Source organism: Sus scrofa, chromosome 12, assembly GCF_054392235.1.
Source record: "Sus scrofa isolate SSC_HxYL_T2T_F1_AM1 chromosome 12, Sscrofa_HxYL_maternal_Yorkshire_Landrace_v2.0, whole genome shotgun sequence".
Lineage (NCBI taxonomy): Eukaryota > Metazoa > Chordata > Mammalia > Artiodactyla > Suidae > Sus > Sus scrofa.
The window spans coordinates 52,860,186-52,882,013 of record NC_139394.1 but is presented as its reverse complement, the minus strand read 5'-3'; the positions used below and the strand labels follow the sequence as shown (position 1 = coordinate 52,882,013).

Sequence of the window (21,828 nt, the reverse complement as noted above, 5' to 3'; positions counted from 1 at the left end):
CGAGCCGCGTCTGCAACCTACACCACAGCTCACGGCAACGCCGGATCGTTAACCCACTGAGCAAGGGCAGGGACCGAACCCGCAACCTCATGGTTCCTAGTCGGATTCGTTAACCACTGCGCCACGACGGGAACTCCCAGGGGTGAGAGTTTAGATAATTTTTGCTTTTTTTTTCATACTTTCTTATATTATTTCAATTTCTTACAAATTTTCTATAATGCAGTAATTTTATTTTTTGAAATAATTTTCTAAAAATGGAAACTGACCAGAGAAGTCATGAGGAATAATAATAATAATAATAACTTGCTATGTGCCAGCAACTATGCCAAGTGTTTTATATCCATTATGCAATTTACTTCTCACAACAATTCTATGAGATTTCTATCCTATTTTGCAATATTGAGCAAACCAAGGCTTGAATAGTTTAAGTAAACTGCCCATAATCAAAGGGTTAGTAAGTAGTAGCAGCAGGATTAAAGCCTAAATTCCCTGGCTACAGAACTACAGTCTTTCTGTTTGACCCAGAGGAGTTGGGAGCTCAGTTTTGACCTAATAGAGAAATTTACGAGCAACTTACATACAATCCACTTTCAACCCTACTAGCCATAACTCCAAGCCCGTTTGGTCTTTTTCATCTCTCCAGAAGGAAGCCCTAAATACTATAAAAAGTCATTACTAATTAAAGCATAAAACTCTGGAGTTCCCATCGTGGTGCAGCAGAAACGAATCCAACTATGAACCATGAGGTTGCGGGTTCAATCCTTGGCCTCACTCAGAGGGTTAAGGATCCAGCCACGAGCTGTGGTATAGGTCGCAGATGTGGCTCGGATCCCAAGTTGCTGTGGTGTTGGCGTAGGCTGGCAGCTGTAGCTCGGATTGGACCCTGGGAACCTCCATATGCTATGAGTATGGTCCTAAAAAGCAAAAATAAAATACAACATAAAACTTTCTCTAACATCTGTTACATTGCTGCTCTAGTGAACCATGCTTTCTGGAAGGTACCCTGGCATAGTTCCTTACTCATGAATCTAGGCTGGCCCTTTGACTTGCTTTAACTAACAGAATAGGATGAAAGCAACAGCCCTGAGGCAAAGCCTTAAGAAGTTCTAGCAAAAAAAAAAAAAAAGGAGTTCCCGTCGTGGCGCAGTGGTTAACGAATCCGACTAGGAACCATGAGGTTGCAGGTTCAATCCCTGACCTTGCTCAGTGGGTTAACGATCCGGTGTTGCCGTGAGCTGTGGAGTAGGTCGCAGACGCGGCTCAGATCCCGAGTTGTTGTGGCTGTGGTGTAGGCTGGCAGCTACAGCTCCGATTCGACCCCTAGCCTGGGAACCTCCATCTGCCGTGGGAGCGGCCCAAGAAATGGCAAAAAGACAAAAAAAAAAAAAAAAAAGAAGAAGTTCTAGCAGCTTCCAAGTTTGCCTTTTGGGGAGTCCTGAGCCAACATGTAAGAAATCTGGTTACTCTGCTGGAGAGATTATGTAGAAAGGTCACATGGAAAGAGAGAATTTGAGACTACAGGAAGAGAGGCCCATTCATTCCCACCAAACCAGCCCATCTCTGATGCTACCACCTACGGCAAGGCCAGAAGAAAAATGGCCAAGCTAATTACAGCCCAGACTTCACAGTGAGCAAATAATATGGTGGTTGTTTTAACCTACACATTTGGGAGTGGGGGGGAGGTTGCTACAGAACAGACAATTAAAACCCTTCCTCACTTCTCTTCGGGTGACAATGGGCACACTCAGTTCTTCCTAAAGCTGAATTTTCTAGCCCTAACCTCTCAATTGTATGGCAATGTTTGCCTGATGCTTTCACATTAATTACTAGGATCTAGGCAAGCTTTTTATTGGAAAGAAGTAGTAGGTAGGGGTTCAGAGATTCAGACTTTAGCCCTTGTTTTGTTACTAGCTGTATGCCTTGTGAAAGTCATTTACCTTTTTATCTCAATTGTAAATTGGGGAGGTAATGCTCACTCTACTTAGCAGAACGTAAAAACTAGTATAAACGCGTTGAAAAGAAAAACAAAAGCATTTAACAGAGCTTCCAGCTCAAGAGGTAGGCGAGGAATACAAAGATCGTGGATTTGATGTCATCTGAATATAGGATCTTGAACAAATAACTTCATTTTTCTGCTCCCCGGTTCTTCCTCTGTAAATAAGATTATCCTATCTCACAGGTTTATCTGTGATGATTGAACAAGACATCGCCCAAGGAGAGAGACCTGTTGCAGAACAAACGGTAATTGCCCCCGTCTAGACCAAAAGCACCCTCTCACCCCCGCGCAGCCATCCTTACATTCCCTGCCCAACCCCAGAGAAGTGATTTAGTAAGTCTGGCGTGGGGCCTAGAAGGCTCATATATTTTTTAAATCTTTTTTAGAAAACAAGGTCCCTAGATATTTAAGCTCAGGTGTCCTTACCCGAAGGACTCCGCTCGATGCCACGCCCCCTTCTTCTGATATACTGAGCCACCAACTCTCGCGACAGTTTCTTCTTTCTTCAGCATCTGCTACAGGTCGCGCGAGAATGGCTCATCCAATCATGAAGCTGGATGGAGGCCCAAGATGGCGGCGCGCTGGGAGCGTAACATCTGCGTTTCTAGGATCTTCGTGCTGCGCGTGGCTTAAGAGTCTGGGTTTGTAGAGGCCCACACCAAACTAGTCGTCTGGCAGGAGCTTTGACATCAGAGGTGAGTGACTTAATGTGCCTCGCGCGGGTTGCGAATTCATTTAGCCTGTGGATCACCCACGTTTCTCATTCTCGGATTCTGGGCCTATGAGGTCCTGTTTCGGGGGTCCAGGGAGAGACGGGATGGTTTGTGTGTGTGCGTGCACACGTGGGTGTGTGTGGTGGGGTAGGTGTGTGGTGGGGTGGATGGGAGGAGTTGGCAAATAGAATGGCGACTAGCTTTCAAGTAGAAAAGACCCCCTTCGTCTGAGGAGGTTTAGAGAGATTCGAAACTGAGGCGGGAAGGCAGTCTGGGTAAAATGAAGGCGTGGAAGGAGTGGAAGAGTTGGAGAACTGACAGGGGCGGAACTAATGGGAAAAGTCGGATTTATGAGGGAAAGGAGACGAGAGAAAAAGGAGATTAGGATTCATGTGGTAGGGATCTTTGCATAAGGTCTTCCAAGTTTTGAAAGCGGAATTTAGATTCTTTTACAGGGTTATGTAGTAAAACAAGTGGTAGTTGAAGAGGATTGTTAAGGGTTAGGAGAAACCAAGGAAACAACTTTGGAGATGGGAAAGATGAAAGAAAGTCGAAGCGCTAGCTTCAATGAAGTTCTACTAAGTTTGACTTTCCGGACTGACACGGGTAACCCAAAAGAAAAAGCTCAGCCCTAGGGCTGAGTCTTTTGGAAACTCAAGATGGGGACTGCTTATCAAAAATGAGAGTGCTGTTTCAGTGGTTTCAGTGACCTGAACGGTGTAAAGAGTTCTTCGTGCTTCCAGTCAGCACTTATTGTGTGCCTGCTCTCCAGGCCCTACTTTAGGGACATTGCAGTGAATAAGATAAACAAAATATTTTCCCTCATGAAGTTTACTGGCAGGGCAGATAAAATAAGTAAAACGTAAGGAATGTCAAATGGGTAAGTTCTGTATATAGAAGACTGAAGCTACTGAGACAAAGAATGAGTTCACTTGTTGCTCATTTAAATGGAGGTACTCAGGAAAGGTGTCAGTGAAAAGGTGACATTTGATCAAAGACAAAGTGAGGGTACCTTGTATGATTGTATTTCTGGAGAAAGCAGTCCATGCAGACCAAACAGCAAATGCAAAAGCCCTGAGGTGGGAGTGTGCCAGACTTGATAGAGAAACAAGGAGGCCACTGTGGCTACAGCAGAATGAACCAGGAAGAGTAGATTAAGTTAGAAGTGGGGAATGACCGTGCTGATGCCAGGTAAGAGCCGACACTCACCTAAACTCTGAGGAATGGGATAGATTTAGCTAAAACCCATTGCCTGTATTGGGAGCTAGTTAGCAAAGAAGTAACTTTATTGACTTATTCTGTTTCTCTTCTGACCAGAAGGGTTGAGTAATAAAGGAAATGAATCTCTCCTAACTGTAATTTGGCCACGTGTTCAGAGTGTATGTATGTGGGACAGTGAACAGAGAGGAGAAAGTGGCAATGAATGAGGTCGGAGGAATAGATTCTCTGTGCCTTGTTAATTATTTTGGAATTTATCAGCCTGAAGGGATTTACCAAGGGATGTTCAGATTTGCATTGGATTGGGGTTGGGGGGGCGGGGGTTGTTGCCTAGATGAAGTGAATTACTGGGGCAAGAATGGTTACAGAGACATCAGTTAGAGGCACTTATAGTCATCCAAGAAAAAGATGATGATTATCCCTGGTCTAGAGACATGGAGTTGTGAAGGGTGACAAATGAATAGGGTCAAGAAATAGTTGGAAGGTTGAGAATATTCAGGACATGGTGTGTTTGGAATGGGGAGGTAGGTAGTTGGAAGGTAGAGAATATTCAGGACATGGTGTGTTTGGAATGGTTTTTATTTTTGCTGTAAATGCTTGTGTGTCACTAGGAAGATAGTGATGTCATTCAGCAAAATAAGGATTAGAAGAGGACAAGTTTGGGGTGGGTAGAAATTATTTAATTTTGGACATGTGGGCATGCTTTGGAACATCTGGGATGATGACAATGAAGACATTTCTTTTTTGAAAATGATTGTTAAATTTCCACTGTAGAACACTGTCAAAAACCTTCTGAAACAGAATGAAATAGAACTGAAATAGAGTGTTAGCAGATCTATTACTATGTAAAGTAACATCTCTAACAAGGCCTGCAAAGGAAAGATGCTTACCGCTTAGAGACTTGATAATAGAGGATATGGCTGAAGTGGAGAGATAAGGGAAGGAAAGACCTTCCTGAAGAGATGCTTGAAGTGAAGTAGTAAAGATGAGTAGAAATTGCATCAAGTGAAGAGGGGGAGGAAAGAACAATATAGGCAAAAGGAATAAAGACCTTTCCTGTGTACAGACCCTATTGCCAGAGAGGAGGGGAAAGAAGGCAAGGGGTGTGACTTAAACAGGTAAGGCCACACCAGGCTGAGTCTTAAATGTATGCTGAAGAAATATATATATATATATTTTTCCTCTCTTATGAGTAAAGTTTTGAGCAAGTGAGCATGGGAGGAGGACACAGTTCTGTGTTTAGAAATGACCCCTGAGGAGTTCCCTTTGTGGCTCAGTGGTAATGAACCTGACTGTTATCCATGAGGATGAGGGTTCAATCCCTGGCCCTGCTTAGTGGGTTAACGACCTGTCATTGCCGTGAGCTGTGGTGTAGGTCACAGACATGGCTTGGATCTGGTGTTACTGTGGCTGTGGTTTAGGTTGGCAGCTGCAGCTCTGATTTGAACTTCCATATACCCAGAATGTGGCCCTAAAAAGCAAAGAAAGAAAAAGAGAGAGAAGGAAGGATGGAGAGAAAGAAAGAAAGAAGAAAAGAAATGACCTCAGCAAGTTGGAAAAAGGAATGGAGAGAATACCTGTGGATTCAGGGAGACCAATTAAGAGACTGTTGTAGCAGTCTTGGGCAACTTGTACTGGGCTGCTCTTGGTGGACATAGGGAAAAATAGATGGATTTGAGAGGTGTCTAGCAAATAAAATCTGCATGGCTATTGATTTCTTGGAATATAAGCGAGATAGAGAACTATCAGGTGACTCTTAGGATTTTGACTTACATGGTACCATTTAGATGAATGTGCATTATGAAAAAAGTGGAAAATGCAGAATGATATAAAGAAGAAAAGAAAAATTACCTGCCATCCCAGAGATAACACTAAGGTATTTTTTTAATTACCAGCTGCTTAGAGATTTATTCATCCCCTGCAGTGGCTTTTCTTCTGGTTTTTATTTTTGCTGTAAATGCTTTAACTTTTTTCTTCTGTGGTTTTTTTTTTTTTTTTTTTTTTTTTGTCTTTTTGCTATTTCTTTGGGCCGTTCCCACGGCATATGGAGGTTCCCAGGCTAGGGGTCTAATCGGAGCTGTAGCCACTGGCCTACGCCAGAGCCACAGCAATGCCAGATCCAAGCTGTGTCTACGACCTACACCACAGCTCATGGCAACGCCGGATCCTTAACCCACCAAGCAAGGCCAGGGACCGAACCCGCAACCTCATGGTTCCTAGTCAGATTCGTTAACCACTGCGCCACGACGGGAACTCCTCTTCTGTGTATGCTTGAAGAAAACAATTACTGTGTTTCTTTTCATTTGGTTTTAGCTGCCTAGAAATGATAAGGCTGAAATTTATAAAAGAAGTTGAAGTAAAAGATGGTATTTTGAAACTTGAGTGACTTTATGGTACACTAGCAAGTAGTTAATCCATGCAAAACCACTGTAAAAACTAACCTCTGACTGTAATATTCTGGGCTGTAGATTATACTGCCTTCTGCCACTTTGATGCCTTTAAAGGAATAATTTCCAATTCTTCCTTGGTTTTAAAAAAAAGATTCATCATATGTTGTATACATATTAAAGAATTGTGCCTTTCTACACAATTCCCACTGTTGGTGGGAATGTAAATTGGTATAACCACTACGGAGAACAGTATGGAGGTTCCTCAGAAAACTAAATGTAGAACTACCAATTGGCCCAGCAATCCCACTCTGGGCATATATCCAGAGAAAAGCATAACTTGAAAATATGCACATACCCCTGTGTTCATTGCAGTACTATTTACAATAGCCAAGCCATGGAAACAACTAAAATGTCCATCAACAGAGGATTGGATAAAAGGGATGTGGTGCATATATAGAATGGAATATTATTCAGCCACAAAAAGAAGGAAATAGTGCCATTTGCACCAACATGGATGGACCTAGGAATTATTTAATAGTAAGACAGGCAGAGAAAGACAAATATCATATGATATCACTTACATGTGGAATCTAATTAAAAAATGATACAAAAGAACTTGTTTGTAGGACAGAAATAGACTCAAACATTTTGAGGTCAAATTTAGGGTTGCCAAAGGGGAAATTGAGGCAGGGAGAGTTAAAATGGGAGGGTGGGGTTGCCAGATGCACACTTCTATATAAAAGAAAGGTAACTAACAGGGATCTACTGCATAGCACAGGCAGGTCTACTCAGTGTTCTGTAATAGTCTATATGGGAAAAAAAGAATAGATGCACATATATATACTGATTCATTTTGCTGTAAACCTAAAGCTAATATGACATTTTAAATCAAATACACACTTTTTAAAAAGTAAAAATAAGTAAAAAGTTCTGTTAAAATACACGTGACATAAAATTTACCATTTTAACCACTTTCAAGTGTACCATTCAGTGGCTTTCAGAATATTCACAGTGTTGTGTAGTCATCACTCCCGTCCATTTCTAGAAGTTTTTCATCATCCTAAACAGAAAACATGTAATTAGAAATAGTTCATTACGGGAGTTCCTGTTGTGGCTCAGCTGGTTAAAAATGAATTAGTATCCATGAGGATGTGAGTTTGATCCCTGGCCTTGCTCAGGGATTGCTCAATACCTTAAGGATTCGGTATTGCCGCCAGCTGCAGTGTAGGTCTCAGATGAAGTTCAGATCCTGCGTTGTTGTGGCTGTGGGTAGTTGCAGCTGCAGCTCCAGTTTGACCCCTAGCCTGGGAACTTACATATGCCACAGGTGCAGCCCTAAAAATAAAAATTAAATAAAAAAAAAATAATAGTTCATCATTCCACCCTTCTCTCAAACCCTGATAACCTCTGTTTTACTCTCTGTATGAATTTGCCTATTGTTGGCACCTCATATAATTGGAATAATAAAGTATTTTTCCTTTTGTGTGTGGCTTATTTCTCTTAGCAAAATGTTTTTAAGGTTCATACGTGTTGTAGCATGTGTCAGAATTTCATTCCTTTTTAGGACTGAATAATAATCCGTTGTATGTTTATCCCACATTTTGTTTATTTATCTGCTTATGGACACTTAGGTTTGCTCTGCCTTTTGATGTTGAGTAATGCTGCTGTGAACATTGCAAGTATCTGTTTGAATCTCTGCTTTCAGTTCTTTTGAATCCGTACCTAGGAGTGGAATTGCAGGATTACATGGTAATGTTTAACTTTTTAAAGAACCACTAAACTTTTCCACAGCAGTTATACCATCTTCATTCCTACGTGCAATGCCTGAGCACTCCAGTTTCTTCACATCCTCACCAACACTTGCTATTTTCTTTTTTCTTTTTCTTTTTTAATAGTAGTCTAATAGGTACGAAGTGAAGTGATATTGTGCGTTTGATTTGCGTTTTCCTAATGACTAATGATTTTGAGCATCTTTTCATGTGCTTATTTGTTTTGTACACTTAAAAAATATAACTTCTTTATCACTTGGTTGGCAAAAATGTATTGGCTATAACTTGTTTTGGCAACCATAGTTTTAACTGTTGATTTTTTTTTTAACTAAATATGCCAATGTCCCCCCCCCCTTTTTTTTCTTTTTAAAGATGGCTCTGAGTAAATCAATGCATGCAAGAAATAGATACAAGGACAAACCTCCTGACTTTGCATATCTGGCATCCAAATATCCAGATTTTAAGCAGCATGTTCAGATAAATCTGAATGGAAGAGTGAGGTAGGTAACAGATGAAGTTGTTGATACAGTATTGTTCTAGTGTAATCTGAATGGACACAGTGTAGTTAGAGTTGTCCTGGATTGATATAGACCTTAATACTAATTCTAGACATTTCCTTAAACTTCTCATCTGACCTTGGGTAAATAACTTAAATCTCCCTGGGTTTTGGCTTTTTAATCTATAGAATGAGATTGGACCAAATGCTTTTGTTTCCTTCTGAGTGAAAGAAAGAAAGACCCTCTTAATGTCCAAATTATTGCTTACCCAATAGAGATCTCAGAGTAACTGCAGAAACCTTAGGATTGTGCTCTAAAACTTGGTGACTAGTGGGAGTCTAAAGTCTTTATTTTAGGAGTTAGTGCTGTGGCTCAGTGGGTTAATGATCCACCTTGTCTCTGTAGAGGTGCAGGTTTGATCCCCAGCCCAGAGCAGTGGGTTAAGGATCTGGTGTTGCTGCAGCTGTGGCGTAGGTCACAGCTCCAGCTCCCATTTGATCCCTGGCCTGGAAACTTCCACATGCCATGGGTGTGCCCTCCGACCCCCCATGAGAAAAGAAAAGAATGGTATGAAATAGTTTGAGTGCTTCAGGTAGTGGCAAAGATTATGATAATGGTATGAGAATAACTGATATTTGTGTTTTACCCTTGAGAAGGAAATCTTTGACTGCATTCCTAAACTCTGTGCAAGTTCCAGGGGGAATTATAAGTTTTAAGCCTGGAGAAAATGTGGTGAGTCACCTGTGGGGAGGAGAGAACAGGATTTGCGGAGAAGTGGAAAGATCAGTAATAATAGGGCCATAGGATTGAGGCATTTTGCTGACCTTATCCTTCTTCCTGCAGACTTCTTGTAGAAATGGAGGCCCTAGGGGCTTAACCTGGGGGCCAAGAGACCTTTAGAAATCATATAAAACTTAAGATTTGTTTATTTATTTACAATCTTTTTTTTTTTTCCTCTGAAAGATAATCCTTGGTTTTCACCAGATTCCCAAAGAGATCAAATGCCCTAGAAGTGTGATTTCCAAGCTTTATTGTTTATTCCACTCAGTAAAAAGTTGAGCACAGCTCCACATATAAATGCTTGTATTACCATGTTATTATATTAAGCACATTAGAAAACATACTTCAAACTAGAAATTAAAAGGATATTTAGGAGTTCCCTGCTGCTCAGCAGGTTAAGGATCTGACACATGTCACTGCTGTGGCACGGGTTCGATCCCTGGTGTGGGCACTTTTGCATTCCGTGACCACCAGGGATCAAACCTGTGCCACAGCAGAGACCTGAGCCACTGCAGTGACAACACCGATCCTTAACCCACGAAGCCTCAAGAGAACTCTGTGTCTTTCTCTCTCCCTCCTTCTCTCTCTCTCTCTCTATACACACACACACACACACACACACACACACACACACACACACACACACACACACATATTTAAGTAAGAGTTCTGATTTTCTTTGCATACTCTAAAGATTCATCTTTGTCACCTTACTTTGGCGATGACCCCAGAGATACTGAATTGGTATTTCTCTTTGTTTAGATCATCCCTACCATTGTTCTTAAATCTTTATTTCATACTTATGTATGTGGATGCTTATTTATCCTGGTAGCTTTAGAGCAAGTACTGTTTGACTATTGTTTCCTCTTTATATTTATTTTTGGACTTAATTACTTAACAAATATATGTTGACTAACCATTTTGTGCTAAGTTCTAGGAACGCCATAATAAACAAGAAAGACTTAGTCATTGCCATATTCAGAGTTAACACACTGGTCCCCACAAGTGGACAACTGAACGAGCAGGTGGTCTTTCAGTGTGGTAGAACCTGTGGAGTATACAGTAGAATCACACAGGAGGGAGCCCTGACCCCACCTTTGGGATTTAGAGAATGATTTGAAGCAGAAATCATGTCTTAATTGTGTTCTGAAGAGTAAGTCTGAGTCAACCAAGTAAAAAGAAGAGTGTTACTGACAGAGGGAGTAGTGTGTGCAAAGAGCCCAACTGGAGAAGTTGAGCGTGCCTGGGATATGGTGGACAGGTGACAGGAGATGAGGCTGGGGAGGATGATGCTTGCAGTACTTTGTAAGGCCCTGAAAGGAGTTTGGAATCTATCTTAAGGACGTGTTTGGAGAGTTCTCGTGTCTGCAGAGTTACCCATTCTTGTCCCCAGAAATTTTAAAGCAGAGGAGTAACAAATACAGAGTAGTGTTTAGACGGATTCTAGGAGCATTGTAGAAGATGAATTGCAGGAGGAATTAAGGCTGGAAATATAGATGAGTAAGTAGGAAATGGTTTGACTAATCCAGATTAGGCATATTGGTGGCCGGACTAGATAGAGGCAGGAGGGGTAGTGATCCCTGGATGAATTTGCAGGACATGGTAGAAGTGAAGTATGAGTCACATAGTGATACTTGGAATAATAACTTAGCCAGAGAGTAGGTGTTGCTGCCATTTACTGAAGTAAGGAATAAGGAGGAATGAGCTGGTTTTGGGGAGGTAATATTGGAAGTCTCAGGAGTTCCCTGGTGGCTCAGTGGATTGAGGATCCAGTGTTGTCAGTGCTGTGGCATAGGTTTGATCTCTGGCCCAGGAACATATGCATGTTGCAGGTGTACTCCCAACCCCGCCCCCCCCCCCAGAAAAAATAAAAAAGGAAGTCTGGAAAGAAGGACACAGTGGTGATTTGGAGGCAGTGTTAGGTGAGGGCCTTGGGTCTTTGAACTGAATACTGAATGACGAATAAAAGGGGGGGGAAGGAGTTCCAAGTATAGAGAACAGAACTTTGTGAAAGGCCTGGTGAGTCTGCAGATCTGCATGTAGATGGGGCTGAAATGGATCTAGGATAACAGTTTAGGGAATACTAGGAGATGAGACTAAAAGGAAATCAAAGAACAGGTCACAAAGAGCCTTTCATAGCATGCAAATTAGGATGGACTTGATTGTCCAGACTTTGAGGAACCAGAGGAAGATTTTTAAGACGGTTAGGATTTTTAAGATGGCTTAAGATTTATATTTTTAAAAAAATCACTCATAGTAGACCAAAGAAATCCATTATCACAACATACCTTAATGGCTTAAGGGTATCTGACAAGAAGTAGACATTCAATAAGTATTTGTTGACTGCATGACAATAATTCTTCTATAAAATCTAACTAATGCCATTTATAGATGGCATCCTAAAACAAAACTGCAGATAAATACAAAAATAAAGGAGAGCTCCCGCAGTGGCACAGTGGGACCAGCGGTATCTTGGGAGCTTTGGGAGCACAGGTTTGATCCCTGGCCTGGCACAGTGGGTTAGGGATCTGGCGTTGCTTAAGCTGTGGCTTAGGTCTCGACCGTGGCTCCCATCTGATCCCTGGCCCAGAAGCTCCATATGCCGCAGGGTGCCAAAAATGATCAAAAAAAAAAAAAGAGAGAGAGAAAAGGATGGGCAAAAATATACTAGACAAATAACAGTTCCCTCTAATTAAAAAGAAGAAAAATAGGAGTTCCCATTGTGGCCCAGTGGAAACCATGAGGTTGCGGGTTTAATTCCTGGCCTCTCTCAGCGGGTTAAAGATCCACCGTTGCCGTGAGCTCTGGTGTAGGTCACAGACGTGGCTCAGATCTGGCGTTGCTGTGGCTGTGATGTAGATCGGTAGCTACAGCTCCGATTAGACCTCTGGCCTGGGAACCTCCATATGCCGTGGGTGCAGCCCTAAAAATACAAAAAGACAAAAAAAAAAAGTAAAATAGAAGGCAAAAAAAGCGCCTCAAGTTAGAAAAAGACTAGTTTATATTGATAAATGTTTCAATGAAGATTTTTTAAAAAGACAGAATTTTGAAAAACTTAAGAAATATCTTTTAAAAAGTGTTTGCTATAATTCAGGGACATTGTTCTTTGTTTCCAACCAAGTAGACAGAAATAAACAGAACAATGGCCTTAGGGACTTCAGAGGATCCATGAATGCTTGGAATACAATTACATAAAAATGCTCTTCGTTGGAGTTCCCTTCATGGTGCAGTGGTTAATGACTCTGACTAGGAGCCATGAGGTTGCGGGTTCGATCCCTGGCCTTGCTCAGTGGGTTAAGAATCTGGCGTTTCGGGAGTTCCCGTCATGGCGCAGTGGTTAACGAATCCGACTAGGAACCATGAGGTTGCGGGTTCGGTCCCTGCCCTTGCTCAGTGGGTTAACGATCCGGCATTGCCGTGAGCTGTGGTGTAGGTTGCAGACGCGGCTCGGATCCTGCGTTGCTTGGCTCTGGCGTAGGCCGGTGGCTATAGCTTCGATTGGACCCCTAGCCTGGGAACCTCCATATGCCGAGGGAGCGGCCCAAGAAATAGCAAAAAGACAAAAAAAAAAAAAAGAATCTGGCATTTCGGTGAGCTGTGGTGTAGGTTGAAGATGCAGCTTGGATCTCACGTTGCTGTGGCTGTGTTGTAGGCCAGCAGTTACAGCTCCAATTCAACCCTTAGCCTGGGAACCTCCGTAGGTCGCTAGTGCGGCCCTAAAAAGCAAATAAAATAAAATAAAATAATTTTTAAAAATTGATGTAGTATTGCCACAAGAATGGGCCATTAGTTGTCTGGCAAAGTGGCATTCAAGTCTAAACAGTATGTGCAAGTTGAATAGGGTGATTCCAGCCTGCATTCTACCCAGAGGGAGTATAGAGTGGGCAGAGTGACTGTTCCTTTCTTAATTAGTCTTGTCTCCTGTGTTTCTCATAATGTGATTCTCACAGGGTTATGCATGATCAAAGAGATTGTGCCGTATTATTTTGACAATACTGTATTATCACTTTATATGCTTACCTGGGAAGCTGACTCCTAAGTAAAATACCACCCTACCATGTAAAGACTGTCATGTAGAAATAAAGGCATTTCAGGTTAAGGGGGGAAGCAAACAGTAGTGGTTTTTTTGTTGTTGTTCAATAGTGATTTTTAATAAATGCAATTTGAACAGCTGTGGGGAAGGTGCATTTCATTCCCTTTCCTATATGTTATGCAAAATAAATTCCTGGTGATTTTTAATGATTTCAATATATATATATATTTTAAGTAATAGAGAAAAGTATAGTTGAACTCTGTAACTTTGGGTGTAGAAATGGTCTTTCTAGGTATACTCCAAGGGTAGAATTCATAAAAAAAAAAAAAAAAAAGATGGATGGATCCAACTACATAAGAAAGTAAAACTTTTACATATCAGGAAATAGTAAAAGTGAAAAATCACAACACAGCAAATATATTTACAGCATATAGCAAAGAATTATCTCCCCTAATATAAAGAACTCTTTAGAAGACAATAAGAGAAAGGAAAAATACCTCAATAGGTAAGGTTAAGGATAAAAACAGGCAATTTACAAAAGACAGATAAATGGACCAAATGAGCAAATGTAAAACATACAATAATCATCAATGGCACAAACGTAGTCAAGTGGGCATAGTGATAAAATACTGGTAGAATTATAGCTTTGAATGTGCTAAAAAGCGTACTTAATGTGTGTTTGAGGATGTTTATCCCAAGGCTTTTTTTTTTTTTTTTTTTTTGTCTTTTGTTGTTGTTGTTATTGTTGTTGTTGTTGTTATTTCTTGGGCCGCTCCCGCGGCATATGGAGATTCCTAGGCTAGGGGTTGAATCGGAGCTGTAGCCACCGGCCTACGCCAGAGCCACAGCAACGCGGGATCCGAGCCGCGTCTGCAACCTACACCACAGCTCACGGCAACACCGGATCGTTAGCCCACCCCATCGTTAGCAGGGGCAGGGACCGAACCCGCAACCTCATGGTTCCTAGTCGGATTCATTAACCACTGCGCCACGACGGGAACTCCCCAAGGCTATTTTTAATAAGGAAAATTGAAAGTAATTTAAATGTCCAAAGTGTAAGTTCTTTTTTTCTTTTTTCTTTTTCAGCCACACCCATAGCATATGGAAATTCCCAGACAAGGGATTGAATTTGAGCCACAGCTGGGACCTACACCACAAATGTGGCAACACCTGATCCTTAACCCACTCTGCCTGGCTGGAGATTGAACCTGTGCCACCACAGAGTAATGCCAGATTCTTAACCTCCTATGCCACAGCAAGAACTTCCAAAATGTAGGTTCTTGAAGTTTAGTTCCATGCTGTGCAATACCACCTTGCCTATAGAATGGATGTTGCAGATGTAACATGATCATTTTGGTTTAAACTGAAACCAAAATATCTGTGCTGATATGCTGTGCTTAGAAAAGGACTGGAATTTTCATTGTGACTCATTGGGTTAAGGACCCATTATAGTCTCCATGAGGATGTGGGTTCAATCCCTGGCCTCACTCAGTGGGTTAAGAATCTGGCATTGCCACAAGCTGTGGCATAGGTCACCGATGTTGCTCAGATCTGTCACAGCTCTGATTTGACCCCTAGCCTGGGAACTTCCATATGCCACAGGTGTGGCCATAAAAAGAAAAGAAAAAGGATGAAAGTTATGAACTAGTTGTTCATAGTGGTTGTTTTGTGACAGGCAAGGTAATTTTAAAATTTTTTGCAAAGAAAAAATTTGTGAAGGAATGGAAAGGTGAGGGAAGCTTGAGGAGAATCATCTTATTTCTTTAAAGATGGGAGAAATATAAGCTATCCATAATTGGTGATACACTGTGTTAGAAGGGATCCATGATAGAGGTAGAAGAGAAGAAATATACTTTTTTTTAAGTGAAAAAGACCTGCCTGCTCCTACACATTATTCCCCTTCTTGCTTACTTAGATGAGAGTTGTTGATGATTGTATTCATCAATAGAACATACTTTATAGTGGCTTTCTATTTTATTTCTGTTTTTATTTTTTGTCCGAGGCAAAGGAAAGTCTCCTGGACCAGGGATCAAACCAGTGACACTGCAGTGACCCAAGCTGCTGCAGTGATGTCAGATCCTTAACTTGCTGCACTACAAGAGAATTCCTTTTTTAGCTTCATTGAGACTGAATTTCCCTGTCTAAAAAGGAGGGATAAAAGAACATGCTAGCTACAAAACAGAAGCAGACTCACAGACTTAGAGAACAGTCCTGTGGTTGCAAAGGTGGGGGGAGGGGAGGAAGTGGGATGGACAGGGAGTTTGGGGTTGGTGGTTGCAAACTATTACATTTAGAATGGGTAAGCAGTGAGGTCCTACTGTACAGCACAGGGAACTATACCCAATCTCTTGAGATAGAACATGATGGAAGATAGTATGAGAAAAAGAATATATGTATGTATACATGACTGGGTCATTGCTGTGCTGCGGAAGTTGACACAGCACTGTAAATTAACTGTACTCTAATAAAATAAAAAATTTTAAGAAGGACACACTTTGGATGATCGTCGTAAAGGTTAGGAATAATGCATGCAAAGTGACTGACATGTTGTAGACACTTAGTAAAGAGTAGGTATTCTTGTTATTAAGACTGGTATACTTGGTAAGATGCCAAGGATTGCTAGTGTGGTATCTTTTTTTCTTCCCTATATGCATCACTGCTTTATTCTAATTATATCTGACCATTTCAATTAGATTTTAGTTGTGCCTTTTCACAGTAACAAGCCCCCTAGGAACATCCTGCAATTTACTTGAGCCTGTCGGTTGAGTTTGAATAGAGGATGACACCTAGCTGATTTGTTTTTAAACCAGGACCCAGAGTTGAAGGTCTGTTTCATAGTTTATGACTCTACCATTTTTAGCACCTCAGTAAAGCTCTGATAAATAGAAACCAATTTTGGAGTAAGTTGGAAGGCTTCAGCCTTTGTTACATAAGGTTCAGCTTCTACAGTGTTAGAATGATTGTTACTTTATTTTGGAATGTATCTTTCCAAACACCATCTATCATGGTAATACTGTATTCATCAGTAGCAGAGCAAGAGTCATCCAGGGGAAACCAGACATGAGCCTGTGGACAATAGACTATTCTGTTTTATCAAGCTGGATGTGTTAAACAAACAACAAAGACTGATGGAATAAATTGCTCATTTCCATGTGAGAGCTAATTTTAGTCCCTGAGCCTCCCTGTGCTCTCAGAAATGGGAATGAAGAAAGATCTTGCCTGTGTTCAGGAATTTTGAATGTCCCAAGATACTAAAGTGACCTAGATATTTAACTAGTGAAGTCGGATGACTTCACTCTTGTCCTACAAAAAGGTTTCCAACCCTCAGATTAGTGTCTGTATTTTCTTAGAAGAAAATAAACACTTGTTTTGCTAACAAAGTCTTAAGAATCAAGTCTTCATTGATTTTTTTCAGTTTATTTTCTTCAATTAGACTAGCTTCTGCTTGATGTCTTATGATTTTGGGTGATTAGGATATAGTTCCTTATTAATAAATTGTATGCTCTGTTCCATCAAAGTAAATACACTTAAAATTTTTTTTAAGTAATGAGAATTATTTACATAAACTGCAACTCCATTTGAAGGCACTAAGAAAACATTAATTATAATGCTGATTCTCTTGACTGTTCATGAAGCTATGTAATTAATGCTCAAGATACAGTAGTATCTTTCGGTGATTGCCGTCACCGTGGGAAATAATCCTGGTTTGGTCTCCAAAAGAATTGGCCCCTTTTCATGGAAAACAAGTAATCTGGAACCAGAGCTCTGTTTTCCTTGAGAGAGGAATTTTTTTGTTATGTTTATAGAGGCCTTAATGGGAAAATTATAGAAATATATCCTTCTTACCTACATTTACAGTAGTAATGTTGCATACATAAAAGAAAAAAGGTCACCGTTCTTCCACCCCAGAGATCACATTACTTTGTGTTCCTTTCTAAGCCCTGTCCTTATCCATATATAGTAATATTTGTGGGTGTAGTTTCGATACGGGTACCAAGGACTTTTTTTTGCTCCTACTTGACACATGGCATTTTTCACGTAGTTACAAAATACTTACTTGTGTTAGGAAAGTGATATGTAAAATGTATTCAGATAATACAAAAATATGAGAAGGAAAGTCTCCACCCTCTACTCATCCACCCACCCATTTCCACATCCAGAGGTGGTTCTGACCCTTCCAGATTGATTTTTATGCATGTTCGTGTATAAGAAAAATTGTTTTTGTTTTACTTTTATAAGAATGTGATTATAATGTACGTATATACTTTTACTCATATTTGTGGGTTGTTTTTTGTAAGTTTCACCAAATTTAAGGTACGTTACTGGGCTTTGCTAGAAAAATTGGAATACTTAAAGAAATGTTTAGATGACTAAATTTTTGTTCTTTGTCCTTTGCTCTTTAGCCAGCATAGGAGTTTGCAATTAAGAGATCAACTTGATTGATGAAGGTAGTTTCTTACTTTGCCAGTAAGATTTTGGGTTCTTTGGCTAATAAAGGGTTAATAGTAATGCTCATTTAAAACTGTTACAGGATCTTTATTTTTATATGATATTAGTATCTCATGGCTTATTTGACCATGGGGGTGTTAAAGTTAAAAAAAAAAAGTCTTAAACTCAGTCGTGGGTAGGCATGAGTTGGTGGAAAATACAACAAAATACCATAGATTCGGCTTTTGGTTCTGTCTGACAACCTATTATTGTCGTTGTTGTTATATTCTCGTGCGATTAAATACACTATCTGTACTTTGGATCCCATACCTCCCCCATCTCAAGAACCATACACGGTTCAGTATTCTTTTCCTTAAATATTTAATCTGTCAACTAGCTGCTGCTGCTGCTTTTTTTTGCTTTTTTTTTTCCTTTTTGTTTAGGGCCACACCTGTGGCATATGGAAGTTCCCAGGCTAGGGGTTGAAATGAAGCTGCAGCTGCCAGCCTACACCACAGCCACAGCCACACGGGATCCAAGCCACGTCTGTGACCTACACCACAGTTTACCGCAATCCTTAACCCACTGAGCAAGGCCAGGGATTGAACCCGCAACCTCATGGTTCCTAGTTGGATTCCTTAACCACTGAGCCACGACGGGAACTCCCCTCCAGCCTCATTTTAAACAGTGCATGCTTACCTTGCCTTCTGCATTTTGGAAACAGTGGCTGTCTCATTACCTGGAATGCCCAGTAAGTTCTCTCCAGTGTCAGGGTCTCTGTACTAGCTCTTCTCTTTATCTAGGACCCTAGAATGCCGTATTTCCCTTCACTCAGTTCTTTCCTTAGTTAACTTTTATTCTTCTTTCAGTCCTCAGGGAATCCTTCTGTGACCTGCCTGAGGCAGTTCCACTTATTGTATAAGTTTCCTAGCACCTTGTACCTGTCTTTTATAGCATTCATCACAGTGAAAATTTTACATGTGTTTGAATGATTCTTGAATGAACACTTACCTTCTACCAGACTATCAGCTTCATGAAGGGAGAGATTATGTCCGTATTTGCCTACTGCAATATCTCTAGCATTTTGCACAATGCCTGGTACATAGCTGACATGTTAAATCTGTTGATTGAATAAAGGAATGAATGCCAACAATCACCTCTTAAAAATTCTAACCTAGTCTATATAACTCACTTGAGCAAAGTAGTGCTCAAAGAGAGTCAAGCTTTTTTTTTTTTTTTTTGCCCTGCCTGCAGCATGTGGAAGTTCCCAGACCAGAGACTGAAACCTCACTCTAATAGCATTGACCCAAGCTGCTGCAGTGACAACGACAAATTGTTAACCTGCTACGCCACAAGGGCACTCTTAAGGGTGAAACACTTTTTTTTTTTTTTTTTAGGGCCGCACCCTTGGCATATGGAGGTTCCCAGGCTAGGGGTCAAATCAGAGCTAACACCACAGCCACAGCACTGCAGGATCTGAGCTGAGTCTGCAACCTACACCACAGCTCATGGCAATGCCGGATCCTTAACCCACTGAGTGAGGCCAGGGATTGAACCCACAGCCTCATGGTTCCTAGTTGGATTCGTTAACCACTAAGCCACGACGGGAACTCCTTGATGTACATTCTGGCACCATATCTTGTCAGGGACTGGCATTTTGAGTAGCACCTTGTAAATATTTGAGTATGCAGTTCCTAATGTTCACAATTTTATTCAAAATGTCTGCAAAATAACATTCAGAAATGTTTGGCTAACAGTTCTGTCAGTAGATACTGCTCTTAGGTAGTACTGTTCGTTGTTTATTTTATAAGGTATCTAGGTTATTAGTAAGTTCCTTTGATATTTTACATTTCAGGTTAGGGCTTTGAACATAAGTGTCAGAGTGGGTTATATTTGTTTTGAGTGTCTAGCAGGGAAGCTTAGTAATAGATTGGGCTACCATTATGGAATAAAGAATGTGAACTTATTTGAATGCTTTAGTGTGGTACTCAGATGTGAACTCCTTTCCATGTGTAAAAATTGACTGTCATTGCTGTCATTGAAGGAGGTGGAGTTGGCCCATCTTTTTCAAACCCTTGACTGATTTCAGAGGAGTACAGTATTCTTGTTAGAATTAAAAATAAAGTTTTTATATTTTTAATGCCTTTTTATTGCTGTATTGTTTATCTTGTTGAAACTGAGTTTGTACTGCGTTTAATTGAGGAAGAAGTACAAAGACAGTGCTAGCCTTTTTTTTTAAAATGTGAAAATCGATTGAGGCAATTGCTATGCTATTTAGTGAAGCAGCACTGTGTTCATGGTTGCTTGACTATTTATTAACTCTCCTTTATCAGCCCCCACAAATGATAATTAACATATATATCTACCTCCGAAGTCTAGGAATAGATTTACTATCCCTTTAAATAGGCTTAATGTATTTTAATGAGACTTTTGTTGCCAGCATATATTTATGTAATAAACTTCCTCTTTCACTGTTTTATAGAAACTTGTCTTTAAAAGATCACACATCCCTACCTCAAAGTAAAATCAGTCACTTTTGAAGTTCTGTCCTCTTGACTTTGTTCTAGCATTTTGTGTTTTTGACTGTTGCAGTGCATTAGCTTCTTCATTTCATTTAATGCTTTTCCTGCTTCTCAGAAATTTTTTTTTGGTCTTTTTGGGCCACACCATGGCATATGGAGGTTCCCAGGCTAGGAGTCAAATTGGAGCTCCAGCTGCTGGCCTGTGCCATAGCCACACTGGATCCCTTAACCCGCTGATCGAGGCCACGGATCGAACCTGCATCCTCATGGATACTAGTCAGATTCATTTCCACTGCACCACAACAGAAACTTTACGTTGTACTTTGTTTTGATTCTTTTTTTTCTTTACACTGTGCGATCTGGTTTTCACTTCCCTTTCCTTTACCACTTGATTTTTATTTGATTATTTCTCTTACTTTTTCTAGTGTATACCTTCCTAAATGTATATTTGTGTCAGCTTTAGATGAAATCTTTTGATTCCATGTATAAAAGCTGTGGAAATTATATACTTAAGTACCTCTTCCTTTCCTGTTTTCCCTCCTTAATTTTAGTTATGTCTACATTGTCATGGTTTACAAACTTACGTTGTATTATATAGCCACAATACACAGGTGTTTTAATTTTGTTCTCTGGTTAAAAATAGCTTCAGTGCTCATGCTAGTCCTTTTGCCAGTTTCTTCATTTATCTGTTGATTGGTTGAATTTTTTCTCAGGAATTTTTTCATAAGGAATCATAGGAGTTGTGTTCCTTGAATTCTTGTATGCTCAAAATGGTTACCTAGGAGTTTCCTGGTGGCTCAGTGTGTTAAGGCTCTAGCGTTGTCACTGCTGTAGCTCAAGTAGCTGCTGTAGTGTGGGTTTGGTCCCTGGCGTTGTCACTGCTGTAGCTCAAGTAGCTGCTGTAGCGTGGGTTTGGTCCCTGGCCCCAGAACTTCTACATGCTGCAAGTGCGGCCAAAACAAAACAAAACAAAACTATTGTCATTATACTGGAAGTATAATTTGGCTCAGTGTAAAATGGTTAAGTAACACTTTTTTCCCCTAAGGGCCTTATAGTGAGTGTTCTTTTATCTTCTGCTATTAAATAGTGCCGTGTGGAAGTCTGCTGCCTTACCTCCCCCCAACACGTGATTTAATTTTTTTACCTAGCTGTCTAAAGGATTTTTTTCTTTCTTTCTTTTTTTTTTTTTGTCTTTTTGCCATTTCTTTGGGCTGCTTCTGCGGCATATGGAGGTTTCCAGGCTAGGGGTCGAATCGGAGCTGTAGCTGCCAGCCTGTCCTAGAGCCACAGCAATGCAGGATCCAAGCCGCGTCTGCCACCTACACCACAGCTCACAGCAACGCCAGATCCTTAACCCACTGAGCAAGGGCAGGGATCGAACCTGCAACCTCATGGTTTCTAGTCAGATTCGTAAACCACTGCGCCACGATGGGAACTCTGGATTTTTTTCTTTTAATCTTTGAAGTCTAATAACTTTTCTAG

The 21,828-nt window shown here is 40.7% G+C and overlaps 2 protein-coding genes across 14 annotated transcripts in view; one reads left to right on the top strand and one right to left on the bottom strand.

Annotated features, from left to right (window-relative positions):
• The window catches only part of PAFAH1B1 (platelet activating factor acetylhydrolase 1b regulatory subunit 1), a 168,507-nt gene extending 166,040 nt beyond the window's left edge, over nt 1-2,467 (bottom strand). Inside the window, exon 1 of the mRNA XM_005657017.3 lies at nt 2,423-2,467. The gene's annotated coding sequence lies outside the window, so the exon portion shown is untranslated. The remainder of the gene's footprint in view (nt 1-2,422) is intronic.
• An 85-nt stretch (nt 2,468-2,552) lies between these two features.
• Nucleotides 2,553-21,828, top strand: part of METTL16 (methyltransferase 16, RNA N6-adenosine) — a 72,945-nt gene continuing 53,669 nt past the window's right edge. For 10 of the 13 annotated variants that reach the window (XR_014821578.1, XR_014821576.1, XR_014821574.1 and 7 more), the window contains exons 1-2: nt 2,553-2,691; nt 8,459-8,586. Coding sequence is in view for 3 of the 13 variants with exons in the window: in XM_084985538.1 (XP_084841664.1) it covers nt 8,459-8,586 (128 nt within the window). In the remaining 10 variants the exon portion in view is untranslated. The remainder of the gene's footprint in view (nt 2,692-8,458; nt 8,587-21,828) is intronic. The other 3 variants (XR_014821579.1, XM_084985540.1, XM_084985539.1) reach the window with 1 other exon arrangement.